This window comes from Gadus chalcogrammus, chromosome 21 (assembly GCF_026213295.1).
Source record: "Gadus chalcogrammus isolate NIFS_2021 chromosome 21, NIFS_Gcha_1.0, whole genome shotgun sequence".
In the NCBI taxonomy this organism is placed as follows: domain Eukaryota; kingdom Metazoa; phylum Chordata; class Actinopteri; order Gadiformes; family Gadidae; genus Gadus; species Gadus chalcogrammus.
Genome location: NC_079432.1, coordinates 9,833,123 through 9,849,259, shown reverse-complemented (window position 1 = coordinate 9,849,259; position 16,137 = coordinate 9,833,123). Strand labels below are relative to the sequence as shown.

The following is a 16,137-nucleotide window of genomic DNA, read 5'->3' as shown; positions in this document are numbered from 1 at the left end:
CGCTGAGCTGACTTGGGTTCGCCGCGTCTCCATAACGGAGGCTCCTAGTTGGTTTGTTTTAACGGCAGGGGGGGCTTTTAAAGGCAGGGTCTAGCATCTGGGAGTCCATATGTGGGCTGTGCTAGTTGGAGGAGAAGGGGGAGGCCAGCTAGTGTAGCAGGCTACAGCGACGGCTCGCCTCCATTATACTAGGCTATGGTCTCAATGGCTCCAAACAGTTAGGAAACAGGCATGGAATTATTTAGACTTATTTGAATGTATTCGAATACTGCCAATATACTTAAATTCAACGGACCTCAATTGATGGATTTGATAATAAATATTGGCTTCACTAGCAGATATTATCAATATTGTGAAATACTCACTTATAATCCTTCTGACTCCTGAATTTCGAAAAGATTTAGAACTAAAATATTTTTGTGTATTTATACTAAACATTTTATTCTTTTAATTGTATTCATCAAACACTTACCTGGTCGTTATTGGACCCCTCTGGCTACCCCTCCCACCACATAGCATCCCCGTTGCCACGCCAACCTCCACCCCCACAACATGCGTGTTCCTACGAGCCTCGCCTCAGCTCCCCCCTCTCTCTCTCTCTCTCGCCAGAAGCCGGGGGGAGCCGTGGTCTGCGGGACGGGGGACAAGGCGGCGCGTCTGTACGAGCTGGGCGGGGAGCCGGAGCGCGGGCCCTGGGTGGACCGCTACCTGGCCTTCATGGAGGAGCGCGGGACCCCCGTGCCCGGCCTGCCCACCGTGGGCAGGAAGCCCCTGGACCTCTACCGCCTCTACATGTGCGTGAGGGAGATCGGCGGGATGGCCATGGTGAGCAGCGGGTGCATGATGGGAGAGCGGGGGAGAGAAACGCAAGAGAAGGGACCCGGTTTTGTTTGGCAGATATTCCTGGGAATGGTTGTATTGGTGAGCTGCTGGTCTGGCGTCGCCCCTGGAAACCAGTCTGCCCGAGGAGACCATTGTTAAACCTGTTCTGAGGAGATGCCCGGTGAAACTGTAGATAAGATGAGATGACTGATTGCAGCCTAGTTTTTAAAACTGGTTTACAAACCACTGGTTAAACCTAGTTTAACAAATCCTAGTTGTGGTCACGGACCAGGTAGACCAGGTGGTGTGAACCAGATTTATAACCAACGTGATGCACCGTTCTGGAGCCTTCCCACGCATGGCCATGGCTTTTATATTCTGACTTGTGCCGTAACGATGCTGTGGATGCGTGCCGTTCACGCACACATGTGCAGAACAAGCGACTGAACGGTGCGCAGGGCAGTGATTATGATTTGATTTATAGCTGGCAAGCGGCAACTGATGATGTCAATTCCCGCTTGATGACTATAAATCAGGCTTTTGGGTCTCACACGAGCCAGGCATCTGTGTTTGAGTGAGGAAACGACGCAAAGAAAAACATAAAATGGTTCATCTCAGATGGGAGTAGATAGATTTTTTTTTTTTTAAGATGACCCCCTACCACTTTATTGTAAGAAGCTTACAGTAGAGTCACAAGGCAAAGACAAATGTACTTATTGTGTGTCGCTCTTGATAAAAGTGTCTGCTAAGAGCCCTAAATGAGAAGGTAAAGAACAGCATTTGGTCCTCAGGTGAATAAGAACAAGAAGTGGCGGGAGCTGACGAACTTCCTGAGCGTGGGCACGTCCAGCAGTGCCGCCAGCTCCCTGAAGAAGCACTACATCCACTTCCTGTTCACCTACGAGTGCCAGGCCGAGCGGGGAGAGGAGCCCCCCGCCCTGGGGGTCCTGCCCTCGGGGCCGGGCCCCGGGAACCCCAAGATGGCCTCCCCCCAGCAGGCCAGGGTCCTGCCCCCCTCCCCTGGTGAGACACACCGGCCGTCTGTCTGTCTGCCTGTAGCCGGCCTGGTCTGTGTCTGTCCGTCCCTGTCTTTAGCCGTCAAGCTAGGGGTCTGTTTATCTGTCTCTGTTGGTCCTCCTCAGGCATCAAGCAATCTATCTTTAATGTCACAACAATAAAAGTCATCATAACCTTATGAAATATGTGGGATGCCATGAAATAAATCCTGAAACAATACAATCTTTTGAACACAATAATATACAACACTTGACACTCCAAGAGGCTGTTTGTTTGGGCAGTATATTGTAGAGGGAGTGAACAGAGTATCAGTCAGCCCAGATTTAATTTGGCATATGAGAGTTTGTGTTGGCGGTAGATTAGCACACACACACACGCACGTTCACATGCACATACACACATAGTTTGTAGACAGCAGTGACCTGAGTCTGACCTACTTTCCCACGGTTTACAGACCAGTGATAGTCTCTCGCTCTCTCTCTCTCTCGCTCTATCTCTCTCTCTGTGTGTGTGTGACACAGCATTCTTCACGCATATGCTCACATGCTTTCTCTGTAAACCTGAGCGACACACCATAGGAGCCAAATAAGAGCAAATTTAAAAAATCAAATTTAAAAGTGCTTTTGGATTTGCAATTATTGTCCAAGTTGGAAGTCCCAGTTAGGGCGATAACAACTCTGTTACCTGCTGATTTCATGAGAACTTCTGAATAGAACAAACCAGAGTAGCAGAGAAAGGATAAAATGGAAGAATAACAAATTGTATTGTCTTATCAAATAACATGAATAATCGAATCATATTGTATGACTAAAATGCCCAGTTCATACTATCAAATGCAACACAATGTGCTGTAAATTCAAATAAATCATAAAACATACAATATAATAATATAGTACCAAATAAAACTCATTTGTCCAGCTCCCATGGGCGCGCTGCAGCGGCCGGGCACCCCCCAGTCCAGTGGGAGGCCAGAGACCCCCGGGGAGCCCAAGCGTCCCACCCCCGCCTCCACCCCCCACCGACCCCTGACCCCCCAGCCGGGAAGCAGGTACACCCTCAAACTGATGTTAATGATAACATCGTGAACCACTCCGACTAACGTTGAACCAAGTTAATGACATGTGATTGTTGCCATGTTAAAATAATGAATAATATTATAATAACTATTTGTATGTATATAACTTATGTGTAAATAACTTGACTACATCTTCCCACTCTAGCGACCCAGCGGTGTTCCACGGAAAACCAGGTCCAGGTCCCAGTGGCGCCCCCTGCCAGCCGGGGCCGGGAGTGCAGGGAGACGGACTGACCATGAGGATGCACTACGATGGACCCCCGCGCAAGGGTGAGACCACCAGAACGGGCTCCTCCCACCGATCAGCTGTGGTCAGCTCTGATCGTTTCTTTTAAAGGAGAACCATACTCAAACACCAGGGGCCCTATTTTTACGGTCTGAAGCGCAAGTGGGCGGCCAAACGCAAGAAGCTTTGTGGGCGGTTCTATGGCGATGTTGCTATTTTACCGGCGGATAAATTACTCTTGCGCCCGACGCAAATCTAAAAAGGGTTGCCCTGAAGTAGCCTTATTACCCGTAGGTGTGGTTTTGGCGTAACGTGCAATGAACCAATGAGAGTGCCGTCTCCCATCCCCTTTAAGAGCCATGAGCGCATTTTAATCTGACGAGTTCATATTTTGACAGTGCGTCTGCAGACTCTGATGAGACAGATGGATGACCACATGAATTTCAAACTTCAAATGGCTCAGTTCATGGCCAAATAATATGGCCTAATTCACACATGGAATAGCGTTTTCTTCCACAACTTCAAAAATACTGAGTCCTCAAATAAATTTTGGCAAAGAAAACTTAACACACGATACCATAACACATATGATATGCGGTAACTGTGGTTCTATTTAATGATATGCGCAATACATTAACAAACAATGTTTCTTACCAGTATTATATGCATAATCGTTATCGACTTGTGTTCTAATATGCATGTGTCCCCCCGTTAATATACATTGCCTTGCACTTATGCGTTACGTGTTTAGTTTGTGTGTGTTTAAACAGATGGATGCACACAAGCGCGTCCGCATTCATTAATTATTTTACACATACACTCACGCGCGCCCACATTCATTCATTCTTTTTAAAAGTTATGGGCTTGTACACGATGTCTGTGTTAAGAAAATATGTGTTTGCTGTACGTGTTAGCAGATGCATTCATTCACCTTTTATTTCCAGACTCATGGTCCAATACATACACATACCAATACAAACAAAAGCACATACACAAACAACAACAGGACAATTAACAATTAATTTAAAAATATGTTTTCAGGAAGAGGTTCTGTGCGAGAGGTTCACGACCACATGGATGACTGGTGTCGCACAGTACTAAGACCAGGGTTTGACAGCAGCATAATGATGAGGTTACATGAACCATTCGATCTGCAAATACATTTTTGCATCATGTGTGTCTAGGTAGATGAGAGAAGCAAAGTGTATGTGCGAGGTGCACAAGCAACATTATGCATGCGCCCTTAAAAAAGCATCTGAACACTGAACACGGAATTGTTTTCTGAATCTGCAATCTAGCACCAGGGAACGTCTGCGCCAGAAAACGCCTCCTCCTTTCGCCGAACAGCCCCTCAGGGCGCAAGATCGTTCCCTAATTTACAGACGCGTGGCGGAAGAGGGAAAAGAACGCTCTGCGCCAGTTGCAAACTAGCAACGACACGCGTCGGTGTAGAAAGACAATTGTGCTGGAGGCAAGATAGGGCCCCAGGTGTCTTTGGTTTGCATTAGAGAACTCAAACACACGCTATTGCATGCGTAGCCTCTGATTGGCTGATATAGTTCCCTTGTCACCTGCTGATCAAGCCTTGATGCGACACACCTGTCCTCCACACCTGCTAATTTACCCTTAATATAAGGGCTGTTAAAGCCCAGCCCCGGATTGAACCAAACCTGAAACCATATCTCTCTATCCAGATGATACGGGTCATTTTTAATAAGTGTTTTATTTGTGAGCAGGTCCTGGTCCCGGCGAGGTCTACGGCCCGGGTCAGATGCCAAGTGGGGCCATGCAGGACATGTACCCCCGGGGGCCCCCATCAGGACCCCAGCCAGGGATGGGGGGCGGCCCCAGGCCTCAGTACCCCTACGGACCGGGCTACAACCGCAGGTAACACTCACTCACTTACTCACTCACTCACTCACTCACTAGGGGGACTAGTTGTAGTCAATTGATTCTCATACGATGTGTTGGTCATCGCACCGTAGACCCTGACTCACAATATGAATCATTACCAACCGTTTGTCTCATTATGTGGACTCTCCATGTACAGTAGTTAAATCAGTCCTGTTCGATCTGTCCTGTTCTACCTGTACCTCCTCCTCCAGACCGGACCACGTGCTGGGTCCTGAGGGCAGCCTGGCGCCCCCTGTTGGACAGAACAGCATGGCTCCGTCGGGGAGCGACCCGGGCCTGTACCCCGGGAACAGATACCCAGCCCAGAGGTAGGACCCCACTCAGTCCTGTTCAGAAACACCAGGCAGCCTAAAACCCTTCTTAAATTGGTCTAAATCTGACAAAAGTCATTCAAAATTATACAAAAAGGAAATTATACAGAGTTGAATTGCTTACTCTCAAAATATGTGGTCTTTTTGAATGAACCATAATAATGAATAAAGTGTGTTTCTCACCCATTGATTATGATGATTCATGGTGCTGTTTGCCTTAACTCCTCCCCCTCCAGGCACGGTCAGGACAGCTACGGCCAGCAGCAGTTCCCTCCCAGCATGCCTTTCACCGCTCACCAGCCCAACATGTACCCCCAGCAGGTCAGTGTCTTGGCCACCAGAGGGCGCTACCACTCCCCACCCCCCCTCCATTACTTCTTCTACTACTGCATTTATTCCCCTTCCTAGCTGGCTGTAGCTACTAACACTAAGGTCACAGTGACCATATATGGGCAGGGCATGTCCTTGCGGGTGTTGTTCCCCCTGACTGTTTCCAGTCGGTGGCAGCGGTTGACATGTCTCCCCGTGCCTTATTGTTGTTGTCTGGCAGAAGGGAACGATGAGAACGGCAGGGGTGCAGTGAAGGACACGGAGGTCGGAGGGTCCGCTAAGGTTAAAGGGGGTTCAATTCACCCCAACAGTCTGTTTCTCCGCCCTCTTTCTCTCATCGTGTGGATTTGATTACTTAAAGCGTTGTTGACGTGTGACTCAGATGTTCCCCTGCACTGAAATGTATTTTTTAAGTCACCATGAGGAGGTGTTTACCATGCATCAGGAGGTTCCATTCTCTGTTGGGCGGCTTCCTCGTCTGTTGATAGATAAAACTAACCCTGGTCAGCGGACTCGCTCGAGTTTGAATCATAGACGGAAGCACGAGCCGAAGCGGTCCATGTTCGTAGTCCTTATTATCTTCACGTTTCGCCGTCCTCCGCTTCCCGCATTAACGGACCGGAATGTAGCTCGGGTCGAGTCGCTCCGACCAACGGATTGATTCCCAGACCAGTAGTCGTAGCGACGGAGGTTATGGGAGGGACTGTACAGCGTGTCTCATGGCTGTTTGGTGTGTTTGGCGTTTCCAGGGTTACAAGAGGCCCGGGGAGGGGCTATACCCGCCCGCCAAGCGCCACGAGGGGGACCCCTACCCTGCGCAGTACAGCGGACCCCCGCCCGAGGTTTACGGCCCCTACGCCGGGGGAGGGGGGTACATGGGCCCCGACAGACGTCCCGTCCCGGGACAGTACCCCTACCCCTACCCCCGCGACCGCATCCCTCTCGGGGTCGCCCAGGGGCCCCCGAAGCCACCCATGATGGGTGGGGGCCCACTGGCCCCCGGGGACTCTGGGGACCCGGCCCAGGGCCACATGTGGCCCCACAGGACAGACGTGGCCTACCCCTACCCCGGCCGCCCGGGGCAGGGGCCCCAGTACCCCGGTCGCCCCGCCCAGGGCCACGCTTACCCGGGAATGGGCAGAGGGGACGACCCCGAGGGTAGGGGCCCTCAGGAGAGCCAGTGGGCCCCGGGGCCCCCGGGACACCGGCAGCCTCCCTTCCCTCCCCACGTCTCCCCCTCCTTGTCTCCCTCCATGGGGCCCCTGTCCTCCTCCCGCCACCCCCCCTCCCCCTTCCCCGCCGGAGCCGCCATGGCCAACCACATCGCCCGGGCCCCCAGCCCCTCCTTCCCTCGGCCGACGGGAGGCTCCCCGTCGCCGGGCCCCGTGGGCCCCTACATGGCGGTCCTGAAGAAGGGGACCCCCGGGCCGGGCCACTACCCCGGGGGTCCCGGTCAGACCCTGCCTCTGGTCCAGCGGGAGCTCAGCTTCCCCCCCGGCGCGGTGGAGGCCACGCAGCCCCGGCTCCAGGCCCGCCGCCGGCTCACCCCCAAGGACACAGGTTCGAACCCCGGCCTGACCACGACCCAGGACGCATCGCCCCGTTAGTCAGGACAGTGAAACATAACCGCTGTAAAAGCTTTTGACAGATGGTCCCTACAGCGCCAACTGTTTGCTGAGATATACTTTCAACGTTTATTAAAATGCAACTATTATGAACGGAAATCTCCGAATCGAGAATTGATTTCGAACTGATTCGTCAGGTATGTGGGCGTCTGCTGAAGGTCTGAGTCTGTATAAATAGCCCCGCATCCTGCTCCAAACATTTGTCTTTTTGTGGTTAGATTCCGTTCCAACAACCTTTTTAGAAAAATAGCCATAAAAGATAACCTGAAGAGGAGTTAAATTCAGCCTTTTCCGCCCGTGCAGTAATGAGTCAGCTTCCTTCGTACTGTTCCATCCACACGGTGATATCCAGTCCCGCTCTCGCTCTCCCCCCTCCCCCAGGAACCCCGGAGGCGTGGCGCGTGATGATGGCCCTGAAGTCGGGCCTGTTGGCCGAGGGCACGTGGGCCCTGGACACGCTGAACGTGCTGCTGTACGACGACAGCACGGTGGGCTCCTTCAGCCTCAGCCAGGTACCCCCCCCCCCCACCACCACCACCACCACAATCACAACCTTTACGATTTTATTCAGTACAATTGGTTTTTTTTCTGTAATGTGTAGGGAAACAAGACAACAAGACATAAGTTATGTTGTGCTTTCAATTGTGTATTAATTTCAATGGCCATTCTGCCCCTCTATGTATCATTTTCCTACTTGGTATTTTCTCTCATTGGGATCACTTCAGATCCCGTTCCCAAAGCAACCCCACCCAGAGGACACCGTCGCACTCCTCTGTCCGCTCGTATCTCCCTCTTCTAGTCCATTTATTCCCCTCGCTCCATCTCTCCGTTCACCCAGCGAGCTTCTCCATCTTTCTCCTCCTCCACCTCTCTGACCTCTGACCTCCACCTCTCTGACCTCTGACCTCTTCTCCTCAGCTGCCTGGCTTCCTGGAGCTGGTGGTGGAGCTCTACCGCCGCTGCCTCATCCAGATCTTCGGGATCCTGGAGGAGTACGAGCTGGGCTCCCAGGGGCCCCAGCCCAGCCTGCTTGAGCCCCCGGGGGCCAACCCCCCGGCAGAGGAAACGCCACCGGCGCCTCCCACAACGACCACAACAACAACAACAACAACCAAAACAGTCTTCAGCCCTCATCTCTCTGACGGCCAATCACAGCAGGGGGAGCAGAGGCTGCCTCGGCCGTCAGCAGAGAGGGAGGAAGAGGAAGAAGAGGAGGAGGAGGAGGAGGTGGTGCTGATAACAGCCGAGGAGCCAATCATTCGTGCTGTGAAGCAGGAAAAAGATGAGGAGCAGGAGGTCGGCATGGAGACGGAACCTCCGGTCTCCATGATTCGGGCGAAGGAAGGAGTCAAGGAGGAGAAGGAGGGCGCGCGAGGAGGGGAAGAGGAGCCCTCGGAACCCGCCGCTCCTCCTCCTCCTCCTCCTCCTCTGAAGCAGGCCAGCAGGTACGACCTGCTGCCCCTCCTGCTGGAGGAGGCGGGGGAGGGGGCGGAGGCGGTGGAGGCGCGCTGGGCCCGGCTGGACCAGGACTGCAGCTTCACCAGCGGCCTGCTGCACTGGCAGGCGGGCGGGGGGGACTCCACCCGGCACATCCTGACCCACATGGAGCCCCCGGGCAGCGGGCAGCACCGCCACGCCGCCCCCCCGGACGAGGAGGAGAGCCAGGAGGAGGAGGAGGAGGAGTGGGAGGAAGAGATGAGTGAAGAGGAGGAAGAGCATGGGGGGAAGAGGCCGACGGATGTTGCCAATGAGCTGCTTGATGCCCGTTCTGGTGAGTCTGAGAGGGTCTGTCTCCCTCTGCTGGTAACGGCAGGAACAACACTTTGAGGAACGCTGGTGGCACGTTGGCTAGCACTGGACTGCAAGAAGGACCTTGGTTCGAATCCCCCTTGGGACTATTCTTTTGCTATCTTTTATCTTTTTACCTGACCAGGCCGCATTCATAAAGAAATGTTTAATGCAGCTCACTTTCAGCCTGCTGTGTCTCGTTTTTGGAGATAAATATATAATTACGTACGGGTTATTATATCATCACGCAGAGCCCCATAAATCGTGCACAGAAATGACCATGAAATGACCATGTTCCCCGTGTCTCCCCCTCCAGGCCCCTCCAGGCCGGAGGTCCGCGGCCCACCCCGCGGGCCCCTCAGCCCCCTGGAGGACGAGGCGCGGGGCTGGGCCGAGGCGCCCCTCTCCACGGCCCAGCCCTGGCAGGACCAGCTGGCCCGCCGCTGCGTGTGCGTCTCCAACGTGCTGCGCAGCCTCTCCGTCGTCCCCGGCAACGACGCCGAGATGTCCCGCCACCCGGGTCTGGTGCTGCTGCTGGGGCGCCTGGCGCTCCTGCATCACCGCCACCCCCCCCGGAGGAGCAGCAGGAGGAGGAGGCGGAGGAGGCGGAGCCAGGAGGAGGAGCCGGCCGTGGGGTGCAGTCGGGACGAGTGGTGGTGGGAGTGTCTGGGGGCGCTGCGGGAGAACACCCTGGTGACCCTGGCCAACATGTCGGGCCAGCTGGACCTGTCGCAGTACCCCGACACCGTCTGCCTGCCCGTGCTGGACGGCGTGCTGCACTGGATGGTCTGCCCCTCGGCCGAGGCCCACGACCCCTTCCCCGCCGCCGCCGCCTCCTCCCCCCTCACGCCGCGCGGCCTGGCGCTGGAGGCGCTGTGCAAGCTGAGCATCCAGGACGCCAACGTGGACCTGCTGCTGGCCACGCCCCCGCTGCGGCGCCAGGAGCGGCTGTTTGCGGCGCTGCTGCGGCTGGTGGGCGACCGCCGCAGCCCCGTGTGCCGGGAGATGGCGGTGGCGGCGCTGTCCAACCTGGCGCAGGGCGAGGCCTCGGCCGCCCGCGCCCTGGCGCTGCAGAAGGGCGCGGTCGGGACCCTGATCGGCTTCCTGGAGGACGGCGTCGCCGCGGCGCAGTACCGCCGCCACGCTCCGCCACCGGGGGGCGCCCCCCCGGAGCCCCCCAGCGTCAACATGATGTGCCGCGCGGCGAGGGCGTTGCTCGCGCTGGCGCGGCTAGGGGGCGACCGCGCAGAGTTTGTCCTGCACGAGAGCCGCCTGCTGGACGTGTCGCTGTCGGCGGCGCTGGCCCCGCCCGTGGCCGCCGTCTTGTGCGAGGTGCTGTTCAAGGTCGCCCGCTCGTTGTGACACGCGCACTGAGCTTGCTCAGTAGGTGTGTGTGACGGACGCTGGACGTATATTTTTATTTAAAAGAAAAGAACGATGATGAATGAAGTGTTTTTACATAAAGAATATATATAGAATATAAATATACAGCTTATTGGCTCCTTCAACAGGTTTTAATTTGGGACTTTTAAATAATTTGAATACAAAATATTTAATACTTGGTATTTTTACGTTTCGGTTGTTTTCTGTGTTTCTTGTTATTCTTTGAACCAAAGTTGGAAGGCTTTGGTTGCTGGGGGTTCGAGGCGGCTCACCTCGGGGTCTGTCTCTGTGGATGTGAACACCTTTATTTAAATAGTGTGTATATAGAGCCGTGTTCTGGTGTGCTGTAACAGCTTGACCTTATGTCTACCGCCTACGGTGTGCAATAGTGTTTATCCAGCTTGTCTTGGATAATTCAGGGGATTGAGCAAGAGGGGTGTGTGGTTGCTAAATGTGAATAATTTTAAGATATATTTCAACTATCTTGGCCAACAATGTTGCAGAACCGTACCAGTATAAAACCGAACATATCCTAAACAAAGTTTTGTTTTAGGTTTATTTTTCATCTTTATGCATCACTTTCAACTGTCACTTCACGACCATCAGCGTCCGGAACCCCCCCTGTAAATAAAGTTGTACATGTTTGTCTTCCTCACTGAAGAGGCTGTGGGGTCGACACCATAATGGAGATGGTTAACTTAAAAAAAAATAATAATAATGGACGTTACAACTCACAAATGTCCTTTTCTGTACATGGGATTTATCGAGACTTATCGCGACATGTGTGTGCTGTCATGAAAAATGTCATTTTTTACGTAAACATTAACATGCTAGTCTTGCTGTACAGCTGAAAATTGTTAACGGTTGGCCAGGTTGCAACAATTCAACCAATGTAAAGAGAACATGCCCGCAGTTTATTCCTTATCTTTATACACCTGTTTCACAACATGATGAAATAATAAATGTACATGGCATCTGGTTGCACTGTGACCACTGTTTGGGCTAAATCTCTCTCATAAAACTCTTAAGCAATGCATACAAGTGAAGACCCAAGTTTAGTGCATTGCCCTGTTTTAAAGTGCATTCATTCTCTTCTCAGCAACATAACGACAGGCTTAAGACACACAACCACTGTTCTTCAAAAGATGGTTCTGTCCATGAGAACTGGGTGTCAGTGTTCAGCAGACCCAGGCAGTCCCCTGGTCCAAAGTCCTCCCCATGTCCAGCGGTACGAGGAGTTCTCCGGTCAACCATAAGTCCAAGATCCACCCTAACAGAATGGTCTTACTGTGCAGCCCATAGGATGATACCTCTCAATGAAACACAACAATGGAACTTCAAAGTCTTGAGTCTGTTTTAGGGCCTCCCCAAATCAACCAGCAGCCGTTTATTTGGAGTTAAAGATGCCGTCCCAGTCCGGCTGCTCCGAACCTTCCTCTTCCTGCGGGCTCTTGGGGATGGAAGGGAAGATGGCGGCCATCTTCAATCTGAACTCTGATAGCTGAAACCAGACGAGAACTGGTAAGGAAACGGGAGGAATACATGCGGCACCAGGTGAGAGAGACGCTGTCTGGGAGTAAAAGTAAGGTAATTAACAGATAGTCCCAGTGGGAGTTGCATTCTAATTACATCACACACAAGCAAGGGGTTTGTTGTCGCCCTCTATTGGTCAGTTTGAGTACCGCGCTTAACCCCACCCAGGCATACCACCAAGTCCTTTACCCCGGTTGGTGTTTTCTGGTCACCTTCACATCGATACATTTCCCACGGTAATTAATTCAGATTACAAGCATCAAATCTGACTAAATCAACATCGCAGTATTAGGTTTACTCTGAGATGGACGACGTGTTGATCTCACTGTTGGTTTTCCTTGTGGCAATGCAAAATATTCAACACAATATCGCCTAGGCAAGGGAATTCCCTCCTCTGTTCCTGTACTCACGCTGTGAACGCCCAGGGCCTTCCACACGGTGAAGCTGAGCAGGCCCACGCCGCACCAGGCGTACAGCGACCCCCAGCCCAGCGCCCTCAGGGCCAGAGAAGCCCCGCTCTCTGGGACCGCCGCCGTGGGCATGACCCCCTGAGACGGGCGGGAGGAGACAGGGACACAGTTAGCCGATAATAAACACACAATGGATTATAGTCTAGTCTTGGGGTAAGCGTGTTTGACTCTTAGGTGGAGGGTTCTGGGTTCAAACCCCCCATGACTTCAGGTCGACCTGTAGGCATCTGTGAGCGATGCCCCCGACCTCCACCCGCTCCATGACTATACTTATGCCAGAAGGGCTCAGGTACTTTGGATTAGAGTTTCTGCTAAATCACTAAATGGTAAATAGATTTAAAAAATGGAAAACAACCAACGGCATATTGACAAATTAATCTAAGTCTATTCCTGGAGAAGGAGATTCGGTTGCATCATTTTAATAACATAATTGGGTGTCGAGATACTGTGGTTGTTAGGGTGGATGTCTCCCAGCCGAAAGGGTCCCGATATCGGCAGTCTGGCAATAGGGGTCCTTGAGTTAGAGGACTAACGCCTACCTCCTCCTGCATTGCCTATCTGAAGGACTTGAGTGTCTGCTAAATGAGCTGCAAGTAAATAAGAATAAATGTCATTTCCCTGCAGCATGGGAAATTCATTGTGTTTTTCTGCGAAAAGTGTTCTTTCTTGAAAGTATTCCTGTAGGCGTCCGACAGGAAGCCGGCCGTTCATGGGCTGCTGCCGCCCCCGCTGGTGAGCCAGGGCGACATCCTGCCGATCTCCGCCACCGCCACGACCTCATTACCACATTCACCCCACGCTGCTTATTCAATTTGTCTGACTGTGGAGCAGGGGCAGCACAACATGGGCCGTGGGACCGAAATAGAGCTGGAGACAGGGGCTGCCTTGTGCCAACACACTATAACGCAAAAACAACCAGAGTATGTGGAGCCTCGTGCGTCACTGCTGATGATTAGTTCCAGAGAGGCGCTGATAAGGAGCAGGGAAATGGGAATACAGAAGGAAATATCAGGATAGTGTTGTGGTTGTCCTCCTTTAACTAACCGGTCAGTGACGCCTGAACGTGGGCTATGTTTAACTGTCAGCATCACTCGAGCAAATTGCACTTCATGCTAATGAAATAATGCATGTTTAAAGGTCCCATGACATGCCACCAGGTGTGGGTTGATTAGCCTTACAAGCTGTTTTCGAAATCTGTCCCTTATGACATCAAAGGTGGGCGTGTCCACCTAGATGTGTGACGGATAGATGAGCAACGTTCGCTACAGTCCACTGGGTAGGCTGGTAGACTGATCTATCCAGTACACATCTAGGTGGACACGCCCAGCTGTGATGTCATGAGAGACAGATTTCCAAAACTGCTTGTAACGCTAATCAGCCTACACCATGGCATGTCATGGGACCTTTAAAATGATAATTGACTTGAAACTGAAAAACCATCAATGCTGACTTGCTGGTTTACAGAGGATTTGGAGATCGTTCACAGAATTCTATCCATAACTCCTTTTGAGAATATCTCGCTCATGCAGATTTTTTTGTAGAAAACTTGGCTTGAAATAAAAAATAAAAAGATGAATGTTGTGTTCTGATCCCAAAACTCTTCTAGCCAAGCTATACATTTTGTTTAGATACTTTTTAATATAATTTGAATTCTTTCATTGTTCTCATTTTGGATAAAAGTGCCAGATAAATGGCCAAATGTAAACAAACAACATAAAAAAAAACAGGCCAATATTACCTTACTAAACCAGCCTGGGCTTTTCTTCTTGGCGAGAGCCAACGACGAACCAAATCCTGCGATTATCCCTGCGGAGCCCACGGTACCCAGAAAGGCGGCACCTGGAGAGAGCAGAGCAGCCGGTTGGTCGAAAGTGTTCTTCAAAATAACCTTCATCAAGGCCGTTATTGGAGAATTATTTTGTTATGTTAATGGAATTAGTATGATCAATATAAAACAAAAAGTATAATTATTGGTGGTAAAATGATTGATATTTGGCTAGCTATCACACCTAAACGGATGCGACTGTTTGTAGGTTTGTGCTGCTTTCAGGTCTCTCTTGCAAAAGAGAGGAACAACCTCAATTAGACTTAATAAGAAAACGCTTAAATCTATCTTTGAGAAACTGACAACAGGAATAGTGAACTTCGGACAGTATTTACACGCCCACCCTTCTGTTCAAAGGCTCCACAACAGTGAGCTGTCATTGTCACGTTATGTTACAGTGTGGATGAATAAACAGGGGTCAAAACGTTATGGATATGGTACTAAAATTGTGTTTCTTCGTAACAAGTCCCTGCAACAGAAGTTGTCTTATACATTCATATAAATAGCAGAATGGGTCAGTGCCCTTATATTAGCGGTTAGCATTGACCTCGCAAACCCTCGTGAAGGAATTTACTTAAATTAACATCGATGCGTTGTTTGCCTCATGTAAAGCTCTCAGTTGACAAAGATGCGTGCTCTTGCCTTTTAAGACCTGTAGTTTGTCTTCACTGACAGTTTCCATGGCCGTAGAGGAGATGACATTCAAACTCGCGTTTTCCTTCTCAGCTGTCATGTTTATGTGGTCCGTTACCATAAAGTCTCCGTGTAGAAACAACACCAGCAGAAACATATCAGCGCAGTCAATTTTGTGCAAGTGATCCACAATCTGGTGGTGTATGGTTTCATTTAAAATACTAAACATTCAAGTTAAATGCAAATATCGGTCAAATTATTTGTGTGTGTGTGTGTGTGTGTGTGTGTGTGTGTGTGTGTGTGTGTGTGTGTGTGTGTGTGTGTGATCGTGGGTGCGCGCGCACGCGTGCGTGCTTGTGCTTGCGTATGTGTGTGCGTGCGTGCGTGCGTGCGTGCGTGTGTGCGTGCGTGTGTGTGTGTGTGTGTGTGTGTGTGTGTGTGTGTGTGTGTGTGTGTGTGTGTGTGTGTGAATACACATGTATTTATGTGTATGTGGGTGTGTGGGTGTTTATTGGCGTGCGATTATCCCATCACATCTTTCCTGTACTGGTGCACACCCCTAAAACGCTTTCGCCATCAACACGCGAACGATAAATGTGTCTGCTTCTCTGGTTTGATGAGGCGTTATCATGTGGGCCTACATTGGATTCAATTAGCATGGAGGCGTGTGTTACGAAACGCTCCCCCAGAACGCAAGCGAATGAAAGGGGCTTGTGGATGTGGAGGATGAGCATGCCACTCACACTCGTATCCTCTCGTGGAACACAAAGCACGTAACCTCGCGCGCTGCTGTTGCAGTAGCGAATGGGAATGGGACGCTCGCGCTGCATTCTCCGCCGACATCTGCTTTGTTGACTGAATTGTCTCGGCTCACGCCTCGTTCTGCGCGTCTGATGAACTGTCTCGTGTGTCGGTGCCTGCGGCGGGCTTGACGCTCCGGAAAACAAAAACGTTAGGAGGCTGAAGGACGATCTTCGGTCGTCGGGTTCTCATTCTGGCTCCGGTGGTTCACCGGTCTTTTGTTTTTTTGTGAAGAGCGCACGTCTTACGAAGACCACAAGTTAAGACCACAACAAAGTCGCTGAACCCAAATAAAATGGAAGGATATTCTAAGCAGACCTATATCTTAGGCTATCGACCAATTCCTGACGGAACCACCACCGATGAACGTTGACATGGGAATAA

At 51.4% G+C, this 16,137-nt stretch overlaps 2 protein-coding genes across 2 annotated transcripts in view; one reads left to right on the top strand and one right to left on the bottom strand.

Moving 5' to 3' along the window:
- arid1b (AT rich interactive domain 1B (SWI1-like)) overlaps positions 1–12,503 on the top strand; it is a 38,241-nt gene extending 25,738 nt beyond the window's left edge. The window contains exons 11-21 of the mRNA XM_056580638.1: positions 610–825; positions 1,614–1,845; positions 2,758–2,887; positions 3,060–3,184; positions 4,877–5,027; positions 5,246–5,362; positions 5,602–5,686; positions 6,445–7,255; positions 7,702–7,832; positions 8,239–9,091; positions 9,425–12,503. Of these exons, the coding sequence (XP_056436613.1) occupies positions 610–825; positions 1,614–1,845; positions 2,758–2,887; positions 3,060–3,184; positions 4,877–5,027; positions 5,246–5,362; positions 5,602–5,686; positions 6,445–7,255; positions 7,702–7,832; positions 8,239–9,091; positions 9,425–10,470 (3,897 nt within the window). The 3' untranslated portion in view covers positions 10,471–12,503. The remainder of the gene's footprint in view (positions 1–609; positions 826–1,613; positions 1,846–2,757; positions 2,888–3,059; positions 3,185–4,876; positions 5,028–5,245; positions 5,363–5,601; positions 5,687–6,444; positions 7,256–7,701; positions 7,833–8,238; positions 9,092–9,424) is intronic.
- Positions 10,889–15,086, bottom strand: tmem242 (transmembrane protein 242). Its single transcript, XM_056580642.1, has 4 exons — positions 14,962–15,086; positions 14,233–14,333; positions 12,435–12,572; positions 10,889–11,992 (listed from the first exon to the last, which is right to left on the bottom strand). The coding sequence occupies exons 1-4, from the start codon at positions 15,071–15,073 to the stop codon at positions 11,879–11,881; spliced, it is 465 nt and encodes a 154-aa protein (XP_056436617.1). The 5' UTR covers positions 15,074–15,086; the 3' UTR covers positions 10,889–11,878.
- Between the last annotated feature and the right edge of the window lie 1,051 nt (positions 15,087–16,137).

What these genes read in the sequence shown, in the direction of transcription:
- tmem242 (XM_056580642.1), bottom strand. Translation starts at nt 15,073, where the DNA reads ATGGTAACGGACCACATAAACATGACAGCTGAGAAGGAAAACGCGAGT. An exon ending in CAAACTACAGGTCTTAAAAG is followed by an intron (nt 14,334 to 14,961) that starts GCAAGAGCACGC and finishes TGCTCTCTCCAG; the next exon opens with GTGCCGCCTTTCTGGGTACC. An exon ending in AGGCCCTGGGCGTTCACAGC is followed by an intron (nt 11,993 to 12,434) that starts GTGAGTACAGGA and finishes GTCTGGTTTCAG; the next exon opens with CTATCAGAGTTCAGATTGAA.